Genomic DNA, 19,087 nt, shown 5'->3' with positions numbered 1-19,087 from the left:
CTGGTGTCACAGAAGAAAGAAACCATATTCAATGGGAGATTTCATTGTCTTCATAACACATGGACAAGAAAATGTGTCTGCTTATTTGAGTATAAATACACACACACTTCTTCTCATCCATGCCTATGCTTATACTAAAACAATGTTTTGGGTAATCAAATTCCTATGTTGTCAATATGGGAAGATGATTTAAAATTGTTTGGAAATAGGCTGGTAGAGTTGTGGGGTTTTGTTGTTTATTCATTCATTATTCATTGACTTATTTGCTGGGATGGAACTGGTTGCCATGCAGTTAGACTGGCCCACTTGACTTCTTGAGTCAGAATAAATGAGTGACTGATGAGTCAGATTTCCAGGACATGATATAAGTAAAAAGTATAGCATAGAAATAAATGCCTTTTGTTCTTCACTTGAGACTAGCATATCTCAAATGTGTTATAAGAAGGTTGTGTAATATAGAGCAGAGATTCCTATGAGACCCCGGGGTCTCTGACCATTGCAATCAAAGCCCTAAGAGCTTGCAGTAGTGTGTTTTGCATGGCTCAACTTCTCTGACCCCTACTTCTGAGTCCTCCTCTCAGAAAGAGCTTTGCCCTCTCCACCATACCCTCTTTTCTCATTCTTTAACTCCTCTTCTCCCTGATAAACTGATTCACATTAGGTTTTAAAATGCAAGATAAGACATAAAACGGACTTCCCAGGTGGCTCAGCCTAAAGAATCCACCTACCAATGCAGGAGACATGGGTTCAATCCCTGGGTCAGGAAGATCACCTGGAATAGGAAATGTCAAACCATGCCAGTGTGGATCCACTCCAATCCCATGGACAGAGGAGCCTTGTGGGCTACAATCCACGGGGTCAAAAAAGGGTTGGACATGACTTAGCAACTAAACAACAAGAAGACACAAAACAATCAGTTTTACATGAGAAGAACAGTCAGAGATGTTAGTGTTTAACAGGATATATGGTCTTAATTCAAGCAGGAAATACCAAAGTTTCCATCAACAATGAGAGTTGGCTTGGTTTAAGTTTGTGGGAAGGAAACAGGAAGAAGACTTCTTAGTAATCTTAAAAGCTTACGATGTAGAAGTTTGCCTGATACACACAAAAGTTAAATGGGCACAAAATCCATGTTCATGGATGACATTATTTCTAAGCAAATCAATGGAGTTATCAGAACCCAAATATGAAGAGAAATCCTTGCAATTATTACTTTATGAGCATTTTAAGGGTTTCCTGAATAATAAGAAAATTATTTAATCTGAACTTTGAATTATTTTAAACTGAAATTCTGGTGAATCTATCATGACCCTCCTCATGATTTGAAAAAAATAAAATATTCAAATAAATATGAGTGAATGATAATGTTCCACAGATGCTGTTGTATCAATGGTGGATTGCAGATAGCCCAATGCACTTGTTACTCATGGTAGGCAAAGATGTTAGTGTAATGAATGAATGAATGAACGAAGAGTATTATATATGATGTTATCATTTACCTAAATTTTTTCTATAATAAAATGCAAAAGAGTTTTCCAAGTTATGGCATTTTTCTTTTTTTATAAGATAATGTTTTACCTAGGCCAGGTAGAAATTATTCAAAGTCCAGATCAAGTTTCCTATATAAGAATAATACAGAAATATTTAAAACTTTTTATGAGATGGCTATTTAAGATAATAAGAAATGTCATATTGTAATATTTAAGCAATGTTTAACTGTAGGACTTTTGTTTTTCAGTTGCTTTTGATTACTCTCCACTGATTACTTGGAAAGAATTCCAGTCATTCATGCCCTGGGATATAGCCATTCTTGTTGGTGGAGGGTTTGCCTTGGCAGATGGCTGTGAGGTAATACTCTGTGTCTAAGATACTTAGCAGTTAACTAAATTATTCAAAAGAAGGACACAAGGACAGTCAAGCTTTTGGAATGCTCAACTTCAATCTATCATTGTAATGATGCAGATTTCAGTAGCCAAGCAGTAACTATACCACACAAATGAGGTGAGTCCAGAGTTCAAGAATTTCTGTGAGCATAAATCATCACTTTTATGATGTCCCAGCATATCAAAAGAAAAATAAATATAATTCTTAATCCATGAAATAGGATTAGAAGAGAAGCTTAATAAGAAAAATAACATATAAAAGTCACTTATATAGAGATTCCTTGTAAAACATTTTTTTTTGTTTACACCCTTACCTTATCTCATGATGAATTTAAGTAGCTCTCAGATTTCTCTGCAATTATGTGCTATGCTAAGTTGCTTCAGTCATGACTCTTTGCGACACTATGGACTGTAGCCTGCCAGACTTCTCTGTCCATGGGATTCTCTAGGCAAGAATACTGAAGTATGTCATGGTCCTAATATTTCCAAAGAAGAATGAGAAACAATAGAACTGCATTACATTACTTGTTACATATTAAATACATTAAAATTACTTCATATATGCTTATTCAATGAAGTCCAGAAAGAATTTCAGATAGCCATGTTTAATATTTATTATGTCTAATTTTAGGAGGGCTTCCCTGGTGGCTCAGCTGGTAAAGAATCCACCTACAATGCAGGAGACCCCGGTTCAATTCCTGGGTTGGGAAGATACCCTGGAGAAGGGAATGGTTACCCACTCCAGTATCCTGGCCTGGAGAATTCCATGGACCGTATAGTATAATTTTAGGAAGAAATGAAATCATCATGAGAAATAAAGTTGGCTATTTCTTTGGCCCATCATCTATGCAACTGATATAAAGTAAAAGTCTGGGGAAACCTTTGTCCCTTGAAATTGCCCTGGTTATAGGGTTGCTAGAAGAAGAATATCTTCCCCTGAAATTCCATAAAAATTCTCTACTCTTTAATTATTCTGGACTTAGTAGCCTTCCATGAAACACTCAAAACTCATGAACATTCCATTTCCTTATTCAGGCATCAAAGTAAAAGCAATGGTAAGAGAAATATCATGTCCAGCCCTTCAATTTCCCTAAAGTTAAATTTTTCTGTTTTTCAAGACAAATAGGTACCTGTTCTGTCCTATTCTTGACAGTCTAAGGAAAGACCGTGTTTTGCTTCTGACTTTATTGTCAGTTTTTCCGTATGAGATTTGGATACTGAGTTTTCAGCAATTTGGTAATACGTGAAAGTCTTAAAAATTGTGTTAACTCTGTGCACCACTTACAATATCGTTTCAAGTCTAGATTTGATTTGCTTCATAGACTGTTCAAGTACAAATGATAACAAAAGAAGACAAAGACACTTTTCTACTAGCTCAGTAGTAATGAGATCTGGTTTCTCAGAATAAATAACTTCCATTCCTGTATCGGTTAATTTGAATTGTGAGGAAATCAGAATCAGCAATTCTTGTATTGATGTCAACATGTTCATCTCTCCTTCCCAGAATATCTGTCACTCAAAGTGGTTTTAAAAGCATTGGCCAGACCCTAGAATTGCAGTCGAAGGAAATGATAAGGTGTGGACTTAGACTGATTCACTAGATTCTCTCTCTGGAAGAAGTAGGGAAACCTTAGAGGGGCTCTACTTGGCTATGAAAATCATAGCACAAAGCCTCAGATTTCTGTGGGATACCCAAAATCACCCTACCTCTGAGTGGTCAGCTTGAAGCCATGAGCACGATGATATGATCTCAGTGGCTTCCTGAGGTGAAGAACTGTATGTAATGTAATCTTTTCCAACTGCATCTAATCTTACCTAATAAGATTAGGTAATCTAATTTTATCTAATACATAGGTAAAATCAATTCTAATTTTACCTAATACATAGGTAAAATCCATTATTTAAATATTGATGTATTTAAAGAAGAATTTGTGCTAATGTGATTTAAACGGTAAATAGTCTTTTTCAATGGAAAATCAAAACCCCAAACAAAAATATAAGTCAAAACTAGAAATAATATATATAACATCTGGTTATCAGATCTGGGGATGTTTTTGCCAGCTTCTGATCTTGTCATTAGAGCCTTTCTGATGTCCATACTACTTTGTCATGCGTGTACAAATTCACACACGCAGGAGCTCAGTGAAATCTCACAAATGGAGGATTGTCCCTTCCATTTGTAGGAGAAAAACAGAATAACGTATCTGTTCATCTGAGTGTGACTGATTTTCCTGTATTATGTACAGTGTATCCAAGGTCTAAACATCAGACTTCTAAAGAACCCACTGGAAGCCACAGGAAATGGAGCAATAATTATTTGTACATCCAGAATTCTAAAAAGGTTGATATATCAAAGTAATGTGAAAAGAAAAGAAAGAGGTTTTCAGACATGCAGAGAGTAAAGAAATTTACTTTCCAGGCACCGATTATCAGGAAGTTACAAAAGATGTGGTCCTGTGGGCCATCAACACAAAGGAGTTAACAAGACAGGATTCCCACAGCAGAAAGAGGTGAAGGGGACCCATAAGTAATCTAGTGAACAGAAGTCTCTTTATAACAGTAAAGTAGATCTAAACAGCAACTAGTCCCAGTGTAGCAAGAGGAGGAAATACTCCAAAATCGACATCTCCATTAGGGAAAATGAAAAAGAACAATTACCTGAAAATCTATCTACTTGTGAGGAGTTTTCTGCTTTTACTGGAAAGTGTACTGGAGGATTAGTGATGGGTGCTTAAAAAACTGAGCAAGCAAAAGAATAGGGAAATCATTTCTTGGAAAAACAAACAAAAACTAAAACAAAACAGCTAAAGCAATCACACTTCACTAAGTGGCTCAGTTGTAAACCATATTCATATGATCATAATGGCAAATTTTAAATATTGATTTAACCTAAAATGTTGATATATGAACTTAAGGGAATGGGGAGCAGGGACAGGAAATATATGTATGATGGAAGGTTTTAGAAAACTGAATTTTCGTGTACATATTAGAACATCAGTGTTTCATCCCTGAGTCAAGAAGATCCCTTGGAGTAGGAAATGGCAGCCTGCTGTAGTATTCTTGCCTGGAAAATTCCCCAGGCAGAGGAGCCTGTCAGGCTATAGTCCAAGCAGTTGCAAAGAGTCAGACACAACTGAGCAAGCATGCTTGCTCCAAATAATGTCTAAATTTGAAAATTTACAAATATGAAAAAGTAGAATTTTGTAAAATAGCTATCATAAACATAAATGTAGGAATAATAGCTAATGTGAATGAAAGTTGTTGCCTCTGAGGAACACAGCTTAAATGTGGGAAGAGGAAGACCAGAAAAGATGCTCTTTTTCTTAAAGCCCTGTAGTACTACATGGCTTTTTATACCCATATATAGTAATTATATATAATTAAAATTTAACTGAAAAAATGGGGGAAGACAATCCAAACTTCTTAAAGCTTGTTAGTAGTGTTAAAATAAGAATAACTAAAAACTTCACAATGTCATAGTCACCTAGATCTAACAAACCACAGAAAAATATGAAAGATTAAAATAATAATTTAGAAACTGAGTCCTTAGGTCAAATAATGCTTTTTAATATATTTAAATTATCTGATTAAATGAATTATTAATGAATAACACATATTGCAAATTTCTTTTTTAGGAGTCAGGACTATCTAAGTGGATAGGAAATAAATTATCTCCTCTAGGTTCATTACCAGTCTGGTTAATAATTCTGATATCTTCTCTGCTCGTCACATCTTTAACAGAGGTAGCCAGCAATCCAGCTACCATTACCCTCCTTCTTCCAATACTATCTCCATTGGTGAGTATTTCATTTACCCTATTTATTCTCTTCATTGAAAGAATAGAGTTCTACTTTGCGTGTTCTCATATTGTGGTGTAGAATCATTTGGGGCCTGAATGGTTCCCCATAGGGAACTTACAAGGTGGTCCTTATTCACATTGATATTTTCTCAGGAGACCTCAACTCAGGAGAACTCTTTTCTTCCATGTTCAAGCAGCAGGATCTTAAGAGAACCCTCTACCTTCTTTCTGACCATAGTTTTCCTTTACAGATAAATGGGAGGGTCAACCCAGACCCTTTCCAGCTCTAGAAGATTTGGGGATTCAGTGCTTCCTGACAACTTTCATATTTAGGTCTCTAACACTGATACTTCTCCCTCCAGAAGAAGTCTTGATGTTTTGAGAAGTACTTCATATAAGTGATTTGCAAGGGGATAAAAAGCCAGGTTTACACCTCGGGCTTCAAGCTTGAATGTCTCCGACACAGCTCTGTACAGCCTAAGAAAAATGTTAAAAGATAAGTAAGAAGCAGATTTGCAAAGAGAGAGAGGGGGAAACTGTCTCTCTTCTCCACAACTGGATGGCAATTACCAGAAATAGCTTCAACTAAAATGTTTTTCTTCCCTGGGCAGATGATTTTGGTGAAAGGAAAACACTCTAGATGCAGGAAGATTGCCCTTCTGGAGTTGTTCTGCTGCCAGCTCAAGGTGCAGACACTGGCATTCTTGAGTGGCTTCAGATTAGAAAAGAAATGCAGGAAGGTGGATATTAGTGAAATACAATTTGGAATTTTTCTGGGGTTTATTTCTCAACAGGGAGCAGTTAAATAATTAAGAATAGTAGTAACTCTTCTGTGATGATCCCTAAGTAAATTTTAAATTATATAACTCACAGAGGCAGTAAGTTAATGGAATGATGAGAAACTTTGGAGCCAAAGGAACCTGAGAGCCTAATAAGCTCTAACTGCTTGCCAGCTATGTTTTTGGATCAGTTTACTTTACAGATTACTTTAGCCTCTATGGACCTCAGGTTCTTCATCTGCTATTTGGGGCTATAATTATCATCTCTTAAGGCCATAGTGAAAATTAAGTTGTATTTACAAATATATGAAGTTATTATATTATGCTATACATTATATACCATTAAACTTTATATGTATATATAAATATATAACTTTAATATATTATAAATAATATATATAAATAATATATTATATATAAATATATAATATAACTGTGTGCATATATATATATATACATATATATTTGAGATTCCCTGGTAACTCAGTTGGTAAAGAATCTGCCTACAATGCAGGAGACCCCAGTTCAATTCCTGGGTTGGGAAGATCCCCTGGAGAAGGGGATAGGCAACCCACTCCAGTATTCTGGTATTCTGGCCTGGAGAATTTCATGGAGGGTCACAAAGAGTCGGACAGGACTGAGCAACTTTCACTTTCATATATAAATACTTACATATTATGTAGTAAAGTATATAAACAGCGTGGCACTTAGCACTAGATAAACAGTTGCTGTTTTCATTTTGTTTCTGAAATAAATGATACTTCACTTTCCTAATGAACTGAATTATAATGCTTAAATGGATACCAATCACCATATAAACAACCAAAAGAAGAAGATACGTTTTCTAAAAAATTTTAAAAAGTGTATTTATGTGTATAATTTTGTCTTTATATTTCAACCTGCTTCTGGGAAATTTATTATAATAATTTTGCAAAAAAAATAATAATTTTGCTCATTTTGATGCCTATCTCAAAATTTTACTTAGACTCCTTTTTATCTTTTCCAATAGGCTGAAGCCATTCACATCAACCCTCTTTATATTTTGTTACCTTCTACTCTGTGTACCTCATTTGCATTCCTCCTACCAGTAGCAAACCCACCCAACGCTATTGTTTTTTCATATGGCCATCTAAAAGTTATGGACATGGTGAGTGAACTGAAAGAATGCTATCGGGTCCAGTAGACATTATTTTGTGATGTCTTGGGTTTTCTATCCTTTTATAAACTTATCAACCACTAGGAAATGTATAGTTTGAGTCCTGCTTTGAATGTGAGTGCATGTGACTGGCCCTACAATTGTTTTTAAGAGTGATAACCTGGAGCAAATATGCCATTAATATTTACAGTCACAAATACAGAGATATTGAATGCCTCAGTAATACACTGGAAGAGGAAGAGAGCATCGAATATACTCAACACAATGGTTTAAGCTTAGGGCTTGTCAAGATTGGGATCCAACTTGACCTGGCCAAATAGAAGAAGTAGGGTTAATGAAATTTAGCAATCAAGCACTATGGTTTTCTATCACAAATATTTACACAACTGACATTTGCTGTGAAGAAAATGTTGGGCTCAGTGCCTGACTGATGGAAAGTCATCTTTCTTTTTCTGATTCTCATAGTGACACCTGAAATAAAATGAAATGAAGTGAAATTAGCATAGCAAGGAATAATAGAAAATGTAAGTGACAAAATGTGCACATTTTGCCAAATACAAAAGTCATGGTAGTGAAGAACTAGTTTGAGAATATCCTGGTCTTCTCTCAAACTTGATCACCCACTTCTGAACCAAACTAAGCAAGAATATAACTAAAGGCTCTTCAGTGAGCCTGCTGTGTAAATGCAGTTCCCACTTAAGCCCCAGTTCCTTCCTTCTACACAGATTGCTGTTCCTAAGCCCCTGTAACATAAAACTTCTGTAAATGCCTCTATGCAGAAGTCACATAAATTACTGTGGGCTTAAAATGCGCATAATATACAATATAAACAATGTGCTAGGTTTGTGAATTTAAAAAAAACAACAAGATTCTAAAATAAATGAGTGGCTTGCATGGACAGAAACTCTATAATATTCATTGCTAGGCATCCCATTTTGCCTTGGGGCTTCATGTTTTAACACAGAGAATGCTGAGATAGGCAAGCTTTCTCTGTAAATATCCAAGGAGTAAATATTTGAGACTCTGGGCCATAGGGGGTCTCTGTAACAACTACTGCATCATAAAAGTAGCCAACAAAAGTATGTACACAAATGGGCAAAATTGTGGTCCCAGGAAACTTGGTTTACAAAGCAGTTTATGGGCAAGAGTTGGCCAATCTCTGCAATTTGATATGGTTTAGTGGATACCAGAATAATGACATCAGAGCTAGAAGATTGGGAACTTTGAGAAAGATGAGTAGAAGAGATATTAGATCTCTGGTAAGAGAATCCTGAAATGAATATGAAGGATTCAGTTTTCATATAGTGACCTGAAACATATTCACTGAAATACCAAACCACAAAACTCAAATCTTGATTTGACCTGAATTGGCAGATTTTTTAAGGGATTTTTCTCTAATTGTAATGACTTCAGTACATTCCTAAGAGAAACTTCTCTGATGCTCTCCAACTAAATGACATTTAGTTGGGAACAGATTCTTTTTTGGCATAAATGGAAGGATTTGTCTTATGAAACAAATAATTGATACCAGTCACTTAAGATGCATGTAAATCTGCATATGCCTTCTGCAACAGTATTCCAATTCTCCCAATTTGTTTTGTTTTGTTTTAGTTTTTTTGAGACTAACATTCAAGCTCTTTCATATTCAAGGTTAAAGCTGGACTTGGCGTTAATATTGTGGGTGTCGCTGTGGTGATGCTTGGCATGTTTACCTGGATTGTACCTATGTTTGACCTCCACACTTATCCTTCCTGGGCTCCTCCAATTAGTAATGAGACAACGCCATGACAAGCATGACTATTCTGTGGTGAGTTTCAGAAACCACTAAAAAGCCTTCACAGCAAACTTTGGCTCTAGAAAATTGATAATTCTTAAATAAGTCCTGGTGTAGTTGCTGTAGTTCCAGTGAACACCCAAAAATCTGTTTTAAGATGCAACCAAGAGCATCTATGTACCTTCATCAAGAAGCCTTCAGTTGAGATTTCGCTTAAGGACCATATGCATCCTACTTAATCACAAGAATAATTTATAACTTGACCTTCAAAGAAATGAGGTCATTTGCTTCATCTTACACTTTGGGTTCAGTATAACATTTCAGATGTCCATTTATTGTTTCAAAAACTTTCCATGAAGCTAGAAATAGGAAATAAAATATACAAGTTAATTAGGTACTTGTTTAAATCATTTCTGTAGTGTTCTATAGTGTTGTCCAAGGGAATTTCCTGAAAAAAATCAAAGCTGTGGTCATCTAGTGGTGCAAAAGAAAAGTTTAATCTAAATAAGGTGTACATCCCATCATCTAAAAAATATTCCAATCAGATTACTCTTGATGTAGCCACGTAGTATAACAATTGAAAGTAAATATATATATATAACTGAACCCACTAAACAACAGAAAACAGATAAGAATTTCCACTTGATTTTATGGTTCATACTTGTATGATCTCAGTGCACTGAGAAACGCATTTTGTTGCTCTATGGCTAAGGCTTGCTATGATTTCCACCATTAGCACAGTATAGTTAGAAAAGAAAGCTAACCAGTACAAAACTGTTAACACATTTGTCTATTTGTGTAGCAGTTTCGCTTAAGCATTTATTTTATTTCATAGTTTTCTGTGATTGTGGGTTTCAGTCTGTCTGCCCTATTTCATAGCAACATAATGTCATATGTAAAAACAAAAGATTCAGAAATTTACATGAATTATCACTGTTTATACAAGTTTAGAAAAAAGTCATATAATTCCAATCCATTACATCAATATTGAAAAGAAATACCAGAGGAAAATTAAAGAATAAAAGTTGAAACTGTTGATATATTCACAAAAGAGAAAAATAAGTTATCTATGGGGAAACCAAAATGGAAAAAGAATGGAACATTTAAACAAAAGTAAGAAGAAAATAGTCTCCTAGCATTCAGGATATGAAAGATCAAGGTCTATTGGCATTCTAAAATTAAACTAAAGGGAAACAATTCACAAAGGCAACAGAAATGTGTACAGTTAGGAAAATATGGAAAAATTAAAACAGTTAGAGCAATTCTCATGTTAAAAATAAAATAGAAGACAAGGTTAAAACACACCTTTAATAGCTTCTTTAATTTTCATAGAAGTCCTCAGGGATGGTTTGGTTTTTTGTGTGTGTAAATAACATTATTTATAAAGTTATTCTTGAAAATTAAATATGATAAAGAGGATCTTTTAAGTTATACATTTTTAAAAAATTATTAAAAAACAAAATTCATGTTAATTATTTGTTTATTAGTCAATGCAAAATTTATCATTTTTTCAATAAAAAATGTGTCCATTTAATCATTACAATATAATATTACTGCTTTGTGTGTATCATCTCTGTTCACCCTATTTATTTGTTCCCTTACCTATCATATGTTGCACATTTATTTATGATCCACAGTATTTATTACTTTTCTGCCTATTGCTAGTCATTCAATTTATCACTGTTGAATTATATGACGAATATATTTTCATTATGAAGAAATGAAACGACTTTTCAAATTATAATGAGTACATTTTGTTTTCAAGAAAATAATATAAACATTTCAGCTTGAATCATTTTAATGAATTGCTTCCAACAGCTGCCAGCTGAGTAAGAAAAATGATACTTAGTCAAAATTTGTGTAAGTGAGCCATATGGTTCTCTTGTTACATCTTTATGTGTAGTTGATATATCAGAAATGACTTAACTCATCCATTTCGCATTTGTCCCATTTATATCAAAGTTCTCAAGCTCTTTTAGTTTGAGAGGTATGCACTGTCTTTGAAAGTTTCCAACTGACAGCCCAAACAGATGATCAAACAAATCTTTGTCCTCCCACTCAAAAATAGATATCATTTTTGTTATTTTCTTGAGCTTTACTTAGAGGTTAACTAGAAATCTTTGTCACTTTAAATCTCTGCGTCTTGCTCAGGGTTTGGATCTTGTCTAGATAATAGGGGCAATTTCACTAAATGCCTATTTACTGTCTGTTTCTGCAAGTGCTTGGAGGGCTCCCAGACACACGTGTTTCCTTTGCTTACCTCAACTACCACTGTAACATGTCAGCACCCAGAATTCAGATTTCCTTCCTTTCAAATGTGTGCACTGTTTTCACCCTACCAGGTCTCCAAGTCTTGGTTCTCTCCTTTTTCGGCCTAGGAGATGGGAAGGTAACTTTTAACCAGTATTATGCACTGAATTTATTAGCAAAACTTGATAAAACAATATCATGGCACACTAATTGTGTCTGGACATGTGTACTATATATTATTATATATCAAAGGTTATTATTATATATTTTATTATATCTTTGCCATGACTAAATATTTAATAAGATTTTTTAAAAATTAATTTATTTATTTTAGTTGGAGGCTAATTACTTTACAATATCGTGGTGGTTTTTTCCATATGTTGACATGAATCAGCCACGGGTGTACATGTGTCCCGCATCCTGAACCCCCCTCCCACTTTCCTTCCCATCCCATCTCTCAGGGTTGTCCCACTGCACCAGCTTTGAGTGCCCTGTTTCATGCATTGAACTTGGACTGATCATCTATTTCACATATAGTAATATACATGTTTCAATGCTATTCTCCCCAATCATCCCACCCTCGCCTTCTCCCACAGAGTTCAGAAGTCTGTTCTTTACATCTGTGTCTCTTGCTGTCTTGCATATAGGGCATTACTACCACCTTTCTAAATTCCATATATATGCGTTAATATACTGTATTGGTGTTTTTCTTGCTGACTTACTTCACTCTGTATAATAGGCTCCAGTTTTATCCACATCATTAGAATTGACTCAAATTCATTCTTTCTTATAGCTGAGTAATGTTCCATTGTGTATGTGATTCTTGGTGATGACACTTTTGTTCCAAAATTTTTTTGATTTAGCTAATGCATGGCTATTATCTTAACTTACGTGTGGATTTTTCCCAGTTAAGCGTTTTTATTTTTAGAAGGGAGAGGATTGTACTAGCAATGAAAAACTAAACTCAAACAAATGGTCAGTTTTATTACTGTAACATAATATACAAATAAAAATAGTTTAAATTGTTACCCCAGGGCAGCATCAGCTATCTTATTCCCAAATGAAGTACTTTAGGCAAAGTAATAATATACGAGGTAAATTTTAAGGCATGCAAATATCAAAAATAAAGGTCCCCAGTACAGAGCAAGATCAGACTAGTCCATGAATAAACACTAAAAACAGCACAAAAATAAAGTAGAAATTGAAAGTTTTTTCCAAATATGAGGACCTTTATTTGTCTAGAAAGAAAAAGACATGGGGTTTTATAGAAAGAAAGAAAGAAAAGGACTTTTCTTAGTGACAGTATGGTGTATTGGAGGACAGAGGTGGGGAAGATCTTCTTAAGAGCAAATAATAATAAATATTTTATAAAATGCATTACTGTGTCAGCAAAATAATAATAATAATAGAAGTCCTTAAGAGACAAGTTTGATTTAAAGAACCAGCAAAAATCCAGATACTTAGGCAAGGACTGAAGACAGAAACTGCTATTCCCTAGAGATCTTGAAATTTTCTTTGAATAAATATACAGGGTACAAGGGATGGGAGACCAAACTAAGACCCAAGCAAGTTAGGGGTTAAATGGAAAATTACGTGAAGATAGGATATCGTCTCAGTGAAAATGAGAAAAAAAACAAACAAACCGACTTTATGGAGGGAAGCATAAGGAAATTTTAATGTTTTGGCCTATGCACTTGGGGAGCAGTAAAATCTCCTTTGAAAATGTATAACCACACAGGTTAGGGGCCTAAAGTCTGAGTATCAGTGTTGTATAGGAGACTTCAACCTGAATTTGCATTTTAAAGCAATCCTAGGTTGATAGTATTCCCAGGTACCTGGCAAAAAAAAAAAAAAAAAGGAACACTTTTTTTCAACTTGAAGCTCAAAGAACTTTTTGGTTTATCATCAAAACTCATAAATTCTGCCAAGACATAAAGTTTTTTGTGCAAGAAATAACATAAACAAAAGAAATAGAATCCAAAGTGCAAAGACAGCGTATATTCTAATCACCAAATAAAGAATATAAAGTGAAGATGCATAATGTTTGAAAATATAAAAGAGGGTCTTGGATCTATATTATAAGTATGGTAAGCAGAATTCTAAAAATGTCCTCTTAAGATTTCTGTCTTCTAATTATTCAGTCAAATATTAATTTATGTACTAATATAAAGGGATTTTGCAGATGTGGGTGATGGTGGTTTAGTTGCTAAATTGTGTCCGACTCTGTCTGATCCCATAGACTGTAGCCCTTCAGGCTCCTCTGTCCATGGGATTTCCCAGACAAGAATATTGGCGTGGGTAGCCATTTCCTTCTCCAGGGGATCTTCCCAACCCAGGGATGAAACCCACATCTCCTGCAGGCAGATTCTTTACCACTGAGCCATTTGCAGATGTAGTTAAGCTTATTAATCAGATGACTTTAAAATAGGGAGATTATCTTAGATTGTTGTTGTTCAGTCACCAAGTTGTGTCCAATTCTTTGCAACCCCAAGGACTGCAGCACCTAAGGCTTTTCTGTCCCTCACCATCTCCCAGAGTTTGCCCAAGTTCATGTCCATTGAATCAGTGATGCCATCCAGCCATCCAACCATCTCATTCCATGTAATTTTATTCAGGAGGGCTCAGTGTGATTATATGAGCCGCCTAAAAACAGAAGAGGAAGGCAGAATAGTCAGGTGGTAAGATGAGACAGAATGGGAAGTCAGAGAGATTTGAAACATGAGAATTGGACGACCCCGGCCCTACACACTGTTGCTGGCTTTGATGATGAAAAGGGTCACAAGCCAGAGAATGCAGGCAGTCTTCAGAAACTGAGAATGGCCCTTCGTTAAAACCCAGCAAGGAGACAGAAGCCTCTGTCCTACAGTTGCATGGAACTGAATTCAGCCAACATGCTAATCTTGGAAATAAATTGCTTTTAAGAGCCTCCAGTAAGGGTCACAGCCTTGCAAACACCTTGATTTAGTCCAGTGAGACTTGTATTGGAAAAATCTGCTAATCTGTACAGTACTGAGATAATAATGAGTATTGTTTTAAGTCACTACATTGTGGTAGTTTGTTTTGGTAACAATAAAAGACAAATACAATAAGGAACAAGAGACTGCAAAAAGTAACCAGATAGATATGCTGCTACTGCTGCTAAGTCGCTTCAGTCGTGTCCGACTCTGTGCGACCCCATAGATGGCCTCCTACCAGGCCCCTCTGTCCCTGGGATTCTCCAGGCAAGAACACTAGAGTGGGTTGCCATTTCCTTCTCCAGCGCATGAAAGTGAAAAGTGAAAGTGAAGTCGCTCAGTCGTGTCCAACTCTTTAGGACCCCATGGACTGCAGCCTACCAGGCTCCTCCATCCATGGGATTTTCCAGGCAAGAGTACTGGAGTGGGGTGCCATTGCCTTCTCCAAGATAGATATGAAAAGTTGTCAAATAGAAATTTTAGATAGAAAAAGTATAATGATTTAAATTAAAAACTTAATGAATAGGTTAAATAGCACTGTACAAACCAGAAAAGGAAATATGTGAATTTGAAGAAATATTTAAAAAAAAATTATTTAGAATGCAACACAGAGATATTCAGAACTCTGAAGGGAAGTTTAAAAATGCAAGCTAGAATGAGAAATGTAAAATATGCTATGCTATGCTATGCTAAGTCATTTCAGTCGTGTCTGACTCTGTGCGACCCCATAGATGGCAGCCACCAGGCTCCCCCGTCCCTGGGATTCTCCAGGCAAGAACACTAGAGTGGGTTGCCATTTCCTTCTCCAGCGCATGAAAGTGAAAAGTGAAAGCGAAGTCGCTCAGTCTTGTCCGACTCTTAGCGACCCCATGGACTGCAGCCTACCAGGCTCCTCCATCCATGGGATTTTCCAGGCAAGAGTACTGGAGTGGGGTGCCATTGCCTTCTCCGAATGTAAAATATATTTAATCATAATTCCAAGAGTAGATCTCAGATGGTAATGCATCTGCCTGCAATGTGGGAGACCCAGGTTCGATCCCTGGGTCGGGAAGATCCCCTGGAGAAGGAAACAGCAACCCACCTCAGGACTCTTGCCTGGAAAATCCTATGGTTGAAGGATCCTGGTAGGCTACAGTCCATGGGGTCACAAAGAGTCAGACATGACTGAGCTTCACCAAGAGTAGATAATAAAAAGAATATGAGAAATGCTGTCACTGAAGATACAGTGGGTGACAATTTTCCAATATTAATGAAAGAAACAAATCAAGTTTTTTAGAAAGCATAATGAATCCAAAGCAGGATTTTTAGAAAGGAAATACGCCCTCACCTACATGATAGTGAAATAGTAGAACACTCAAAAGAAAGAGTGTTTGAGCAAACTCCAGGAGACAGTGAAGGACAGGGAAGCTTGGCATGCTGCAATAAATGGGGTTGCAAAGAGTCAGACATGACTTAGAGACTGAACAACAACAGCAGCAAAGGAAAGAAAAGAAGGACTTCCTTGGTGGTCCAGTGGTTAAGACTCATGTTTCCACTGCAGGGGGAGCAGGTTCAATCCCTCATATGGGAACTAGGATCCCCAGTACAACTAAGATCCCATATGCCACCTGGCATAGCCAAAAGAAAGAAAAGATGATAAAGAGAGAAAGAAGACAGACTACACCCAAGGAACTATAGTTAGACAATTAAACCAAGGCTACATCCTCAAGAACAATTGGAAACAGTTAAGAATCTCCAAGAGCTAGAGAACAAAGAGCTATCAATGGTATATCTAGCTAGAATGGTATATCTAGAAAAATCTATGTTTCAAGAATGAATGAAAACTAAGAAGTTTTCAAACCAACAAAAACTAAGGGAGCTTACCACATGCAAGGCTCATGAAGATACTTCTAAACCATATATCAAAAAGAAAAGAAAAATAATTCAACACTGAAGGTGTGTGGCACAGTAAGAAATGGTGAATAACCAAATCGGCAAATGTGTGGGTTAAGAAAAAAGCTAGAATTAAAGTACTGAAAAAGCATAAAAATGCAAGTTCAAAGTATTCTAACGTAGCTCTCAACTTTCCATTTTTTCTCTAGAGCAGAAAATTTAACTAAATCCAAGTCAACTTAGTCATTTCAGTGGTTTTTTTCTCTATTTCAGTGTTTAACTTAGTCAACTTAGGTTTTTGTTAATTAGATCCCATAGCTTATTCCTTTCTTGCAGTTTTTATCTAAATTCTGTGAACCTTGCATATGAAACTCGCCCTGGATGAGGCAAGTTTGAACATATGTAATATAGGTTTCATAACTTTTGCTGTTCTTGCCTACTAATTTTATCATTTTTGTCATTTCTGCTGCTTCTTATTGCTTGATTTTCCTCTCATTTAAGAGCCATAGTTTTGTTCTTTTTCTTCCTGGTACTGTTTTATTTATTTATTTTTTTGTTTGTTTGTTTTGTTTTCATTTGAGAGCCAGACCTTATTGATTTTACTTTGTTAAATACTAGGTATGTTTAAGGTATTTTTTTATTTCTATAAATATTATTGTGTTATTCTGGGGTACAGTTACTTGGAAACAATTTGCTCTTAAGATTTATTGGGTAAGATGAAAACAACATGTACTGGGACTGCCTTTCCCTCACTATGGAGGCAGCATCTTTCTCAGTGTTTTACTTGATGCTCTGTTACTTTTGAGGTTTTCCACTCTGATTGGAGGGCTTCCCTGGCAGCTCAGATAGTAAAGAATCTGCCTGCAATATGGGAGAACCGGGTTCAGTCCCTGGGTTGGGAAGATCTCCTGAAGAAGGGAATGGCAACACACCCCAGTATTCTTGCCTGCAGAATTCCATGGACAGAGGAGCCTGGTGGGCTACAATCCATGAGGTCGCAAATCGTCAGACACAACTGAGCAACTAACACACACACACTCTGGTTGGAGCATGAATTATTCCCAGCACTGTGTGAGCCCTTGTGGTCACCTCATCTAATAATTTTGTGATTATTTCTTTATCTTCAGATAGTTTCCTGACAAATATGCTTTGATCAGTATTCAACAGAATAGGGGACAGGATTTCTGGAGATCTTTCTGTCTATGCATGTCTCTCCTCTCTGATACTCTGCTCTGCAAACTATAGCCACCTGTCCTCCCCAGACTCCCAACTCCATCTCCTCATCTCAGGTTATCATCACCAGGTTCTGCCTGGATTCCCCCTTCTTTAAGCTGCTGCCTGGAAACCTTCCCTGTGCTATAAGTTGAAGCAATCATAGGGCTCAACTATTTCCTTCCTTTCAGAGATCACTGCCCTGTTTTGCCTGATAGCCAATGTCTGAAAACTGTTATTTCATAAAATTTTTCTTTTTCTTAGTTGTTTCAGGCATAAGAGTAAATCCTTTTCCTAATGTTGCATCTTGATAAGAGTGGAGGTCTCTAGAAGAGCCAAATTTAAATTATCCCCCTTTCCCCCCTAGTAAACTTGGAATCAGAACAAACTAAGTTAATTGGCTGGTTCTGAAATCTCCAATTTTAATCACTGGTGTACAGTGCAATCTTAAATAAGAGAGTAAATGGTAGATAAGGAGCCTCTAAAGTGGCATTTGGAGGCAGAAAAGGTTCTTCTGTGAGAGCAATTTTGAATTTGTTGAGTTTGAGATTTATTCAACACTTATGAGCGAGTCAAGAAAAACTGACTAAACTCACTTGAATAGTCCAAATGTAAAGCTGTGGACTGTGGTCAGACCTTTGCTTTTAGCTTAAAATACAATGTTTCTATAAGATGAAGTGAGTCTAGAACATACAAAAACAACATGTAAGAAACTGTTTTTTCTTCAACTTCAGTACTATGATAGCTACCTAATATTTATATCCTAAATTGTTTGATATTTATTTTAATTGAAGTATATTTGATTTACAAGATGTTAGTTTCAGGTATACAGCAAAGTGATTCAGTTATATATGTATGTGTGTTTTTTTCAGATTCTTTTCCCTTATAGTTTATTATAAAATATTGATTATAGTTCCCTGTGCAATACTATTACTAAATCCAGGTTCAGCTGCTCACTGCTCAAAAGCCAATACTTGAGAGATAAGTGTTAGAAAGGAAAGGTTACTTTACTTTGGAGGCCAGTAACCAAGGAATAAGGTGGACACATGTCCAAAAACCAACTCCCAATTGCCACTCAGGCAGCATGTGTGTGAGTGGCATGACGTTTAGTCATGTCTGACTCTTTGTGACACCCTGGACGGTGGCCTCCCAGGCTCCTCTGTCCCTGAGTTTCTCTTGGCAAGAATACTGGAGTGGGTTGCCATTTCCTCTTCCCAGGGTATCTTCCCAACCCAGGGATCAAATCCACTGTTGCATCTCCTGCATTGGCAGGTGGATTCTTTACCACTAGTGCCACCTCAAGGGCAAAAGCTTTTAAAGGGGAACTTCAAGGGTGTATCGGAGAAGGCAATGGCACCCCACTCCAGTACTCTTGCCTGGAGAATCCCATAGGCGGAGGAGCCTGGTA

General features: G+C 36.3%; 1 protein-coding gene across 1 annotated transcript in view; it reads left to right on the top strand.

Moving 5' to 3' along the window:
- The window catches only part of SLC13A1 (solute carrier family 13 member 1), a 76,902-nt gene extending 67,497 nt beyond the window's left edge, over window positions 1-9,405 (top strand). Inside the window, exons 12-15 of the mRNA XM_055589511.1 lie at window positions 1,739-1,848; window positions 5,519-5,680; window positions 7,471-7,608; window positions 9,268-9,405. Coding sequence (XP_055445486.1) covers window positions 1,739-1,848; window positions 5,519-5,680; window positions 7,471-7,608; window positions 9,268-9,405 — 548 coding nt within the window. The remainder of the gene's footprint in view (window positions 1-1,738; window positions 1,849-5,518; window positions 5,681-7,470; window positions 7,609-9,267) is intronic.
- Window positions 9,406-19,087: the final 9,682 nt, after the last annotated feature.

The sequence above is a fragment of the Bubalus kerabau genome, chromosome 8, assembly GCF_029407905.1.
Source record: "Bubalus kerabau isolate K-KA32 ecotype Philippines breed swamp buffalo chromosome 8, PCC_UOA_SB_1v2, whole genome shotgun sequence".
Classification (NCBI taxonomy): Eukaryota; Metazoa; Chordata; class Mammalia; order Artiodactyla; family Bovidae; genus Bubalus; species Bubalus kerabau.
This window is presented reverse-complemented; position numbering and strand designations above follow the sequence as displayed.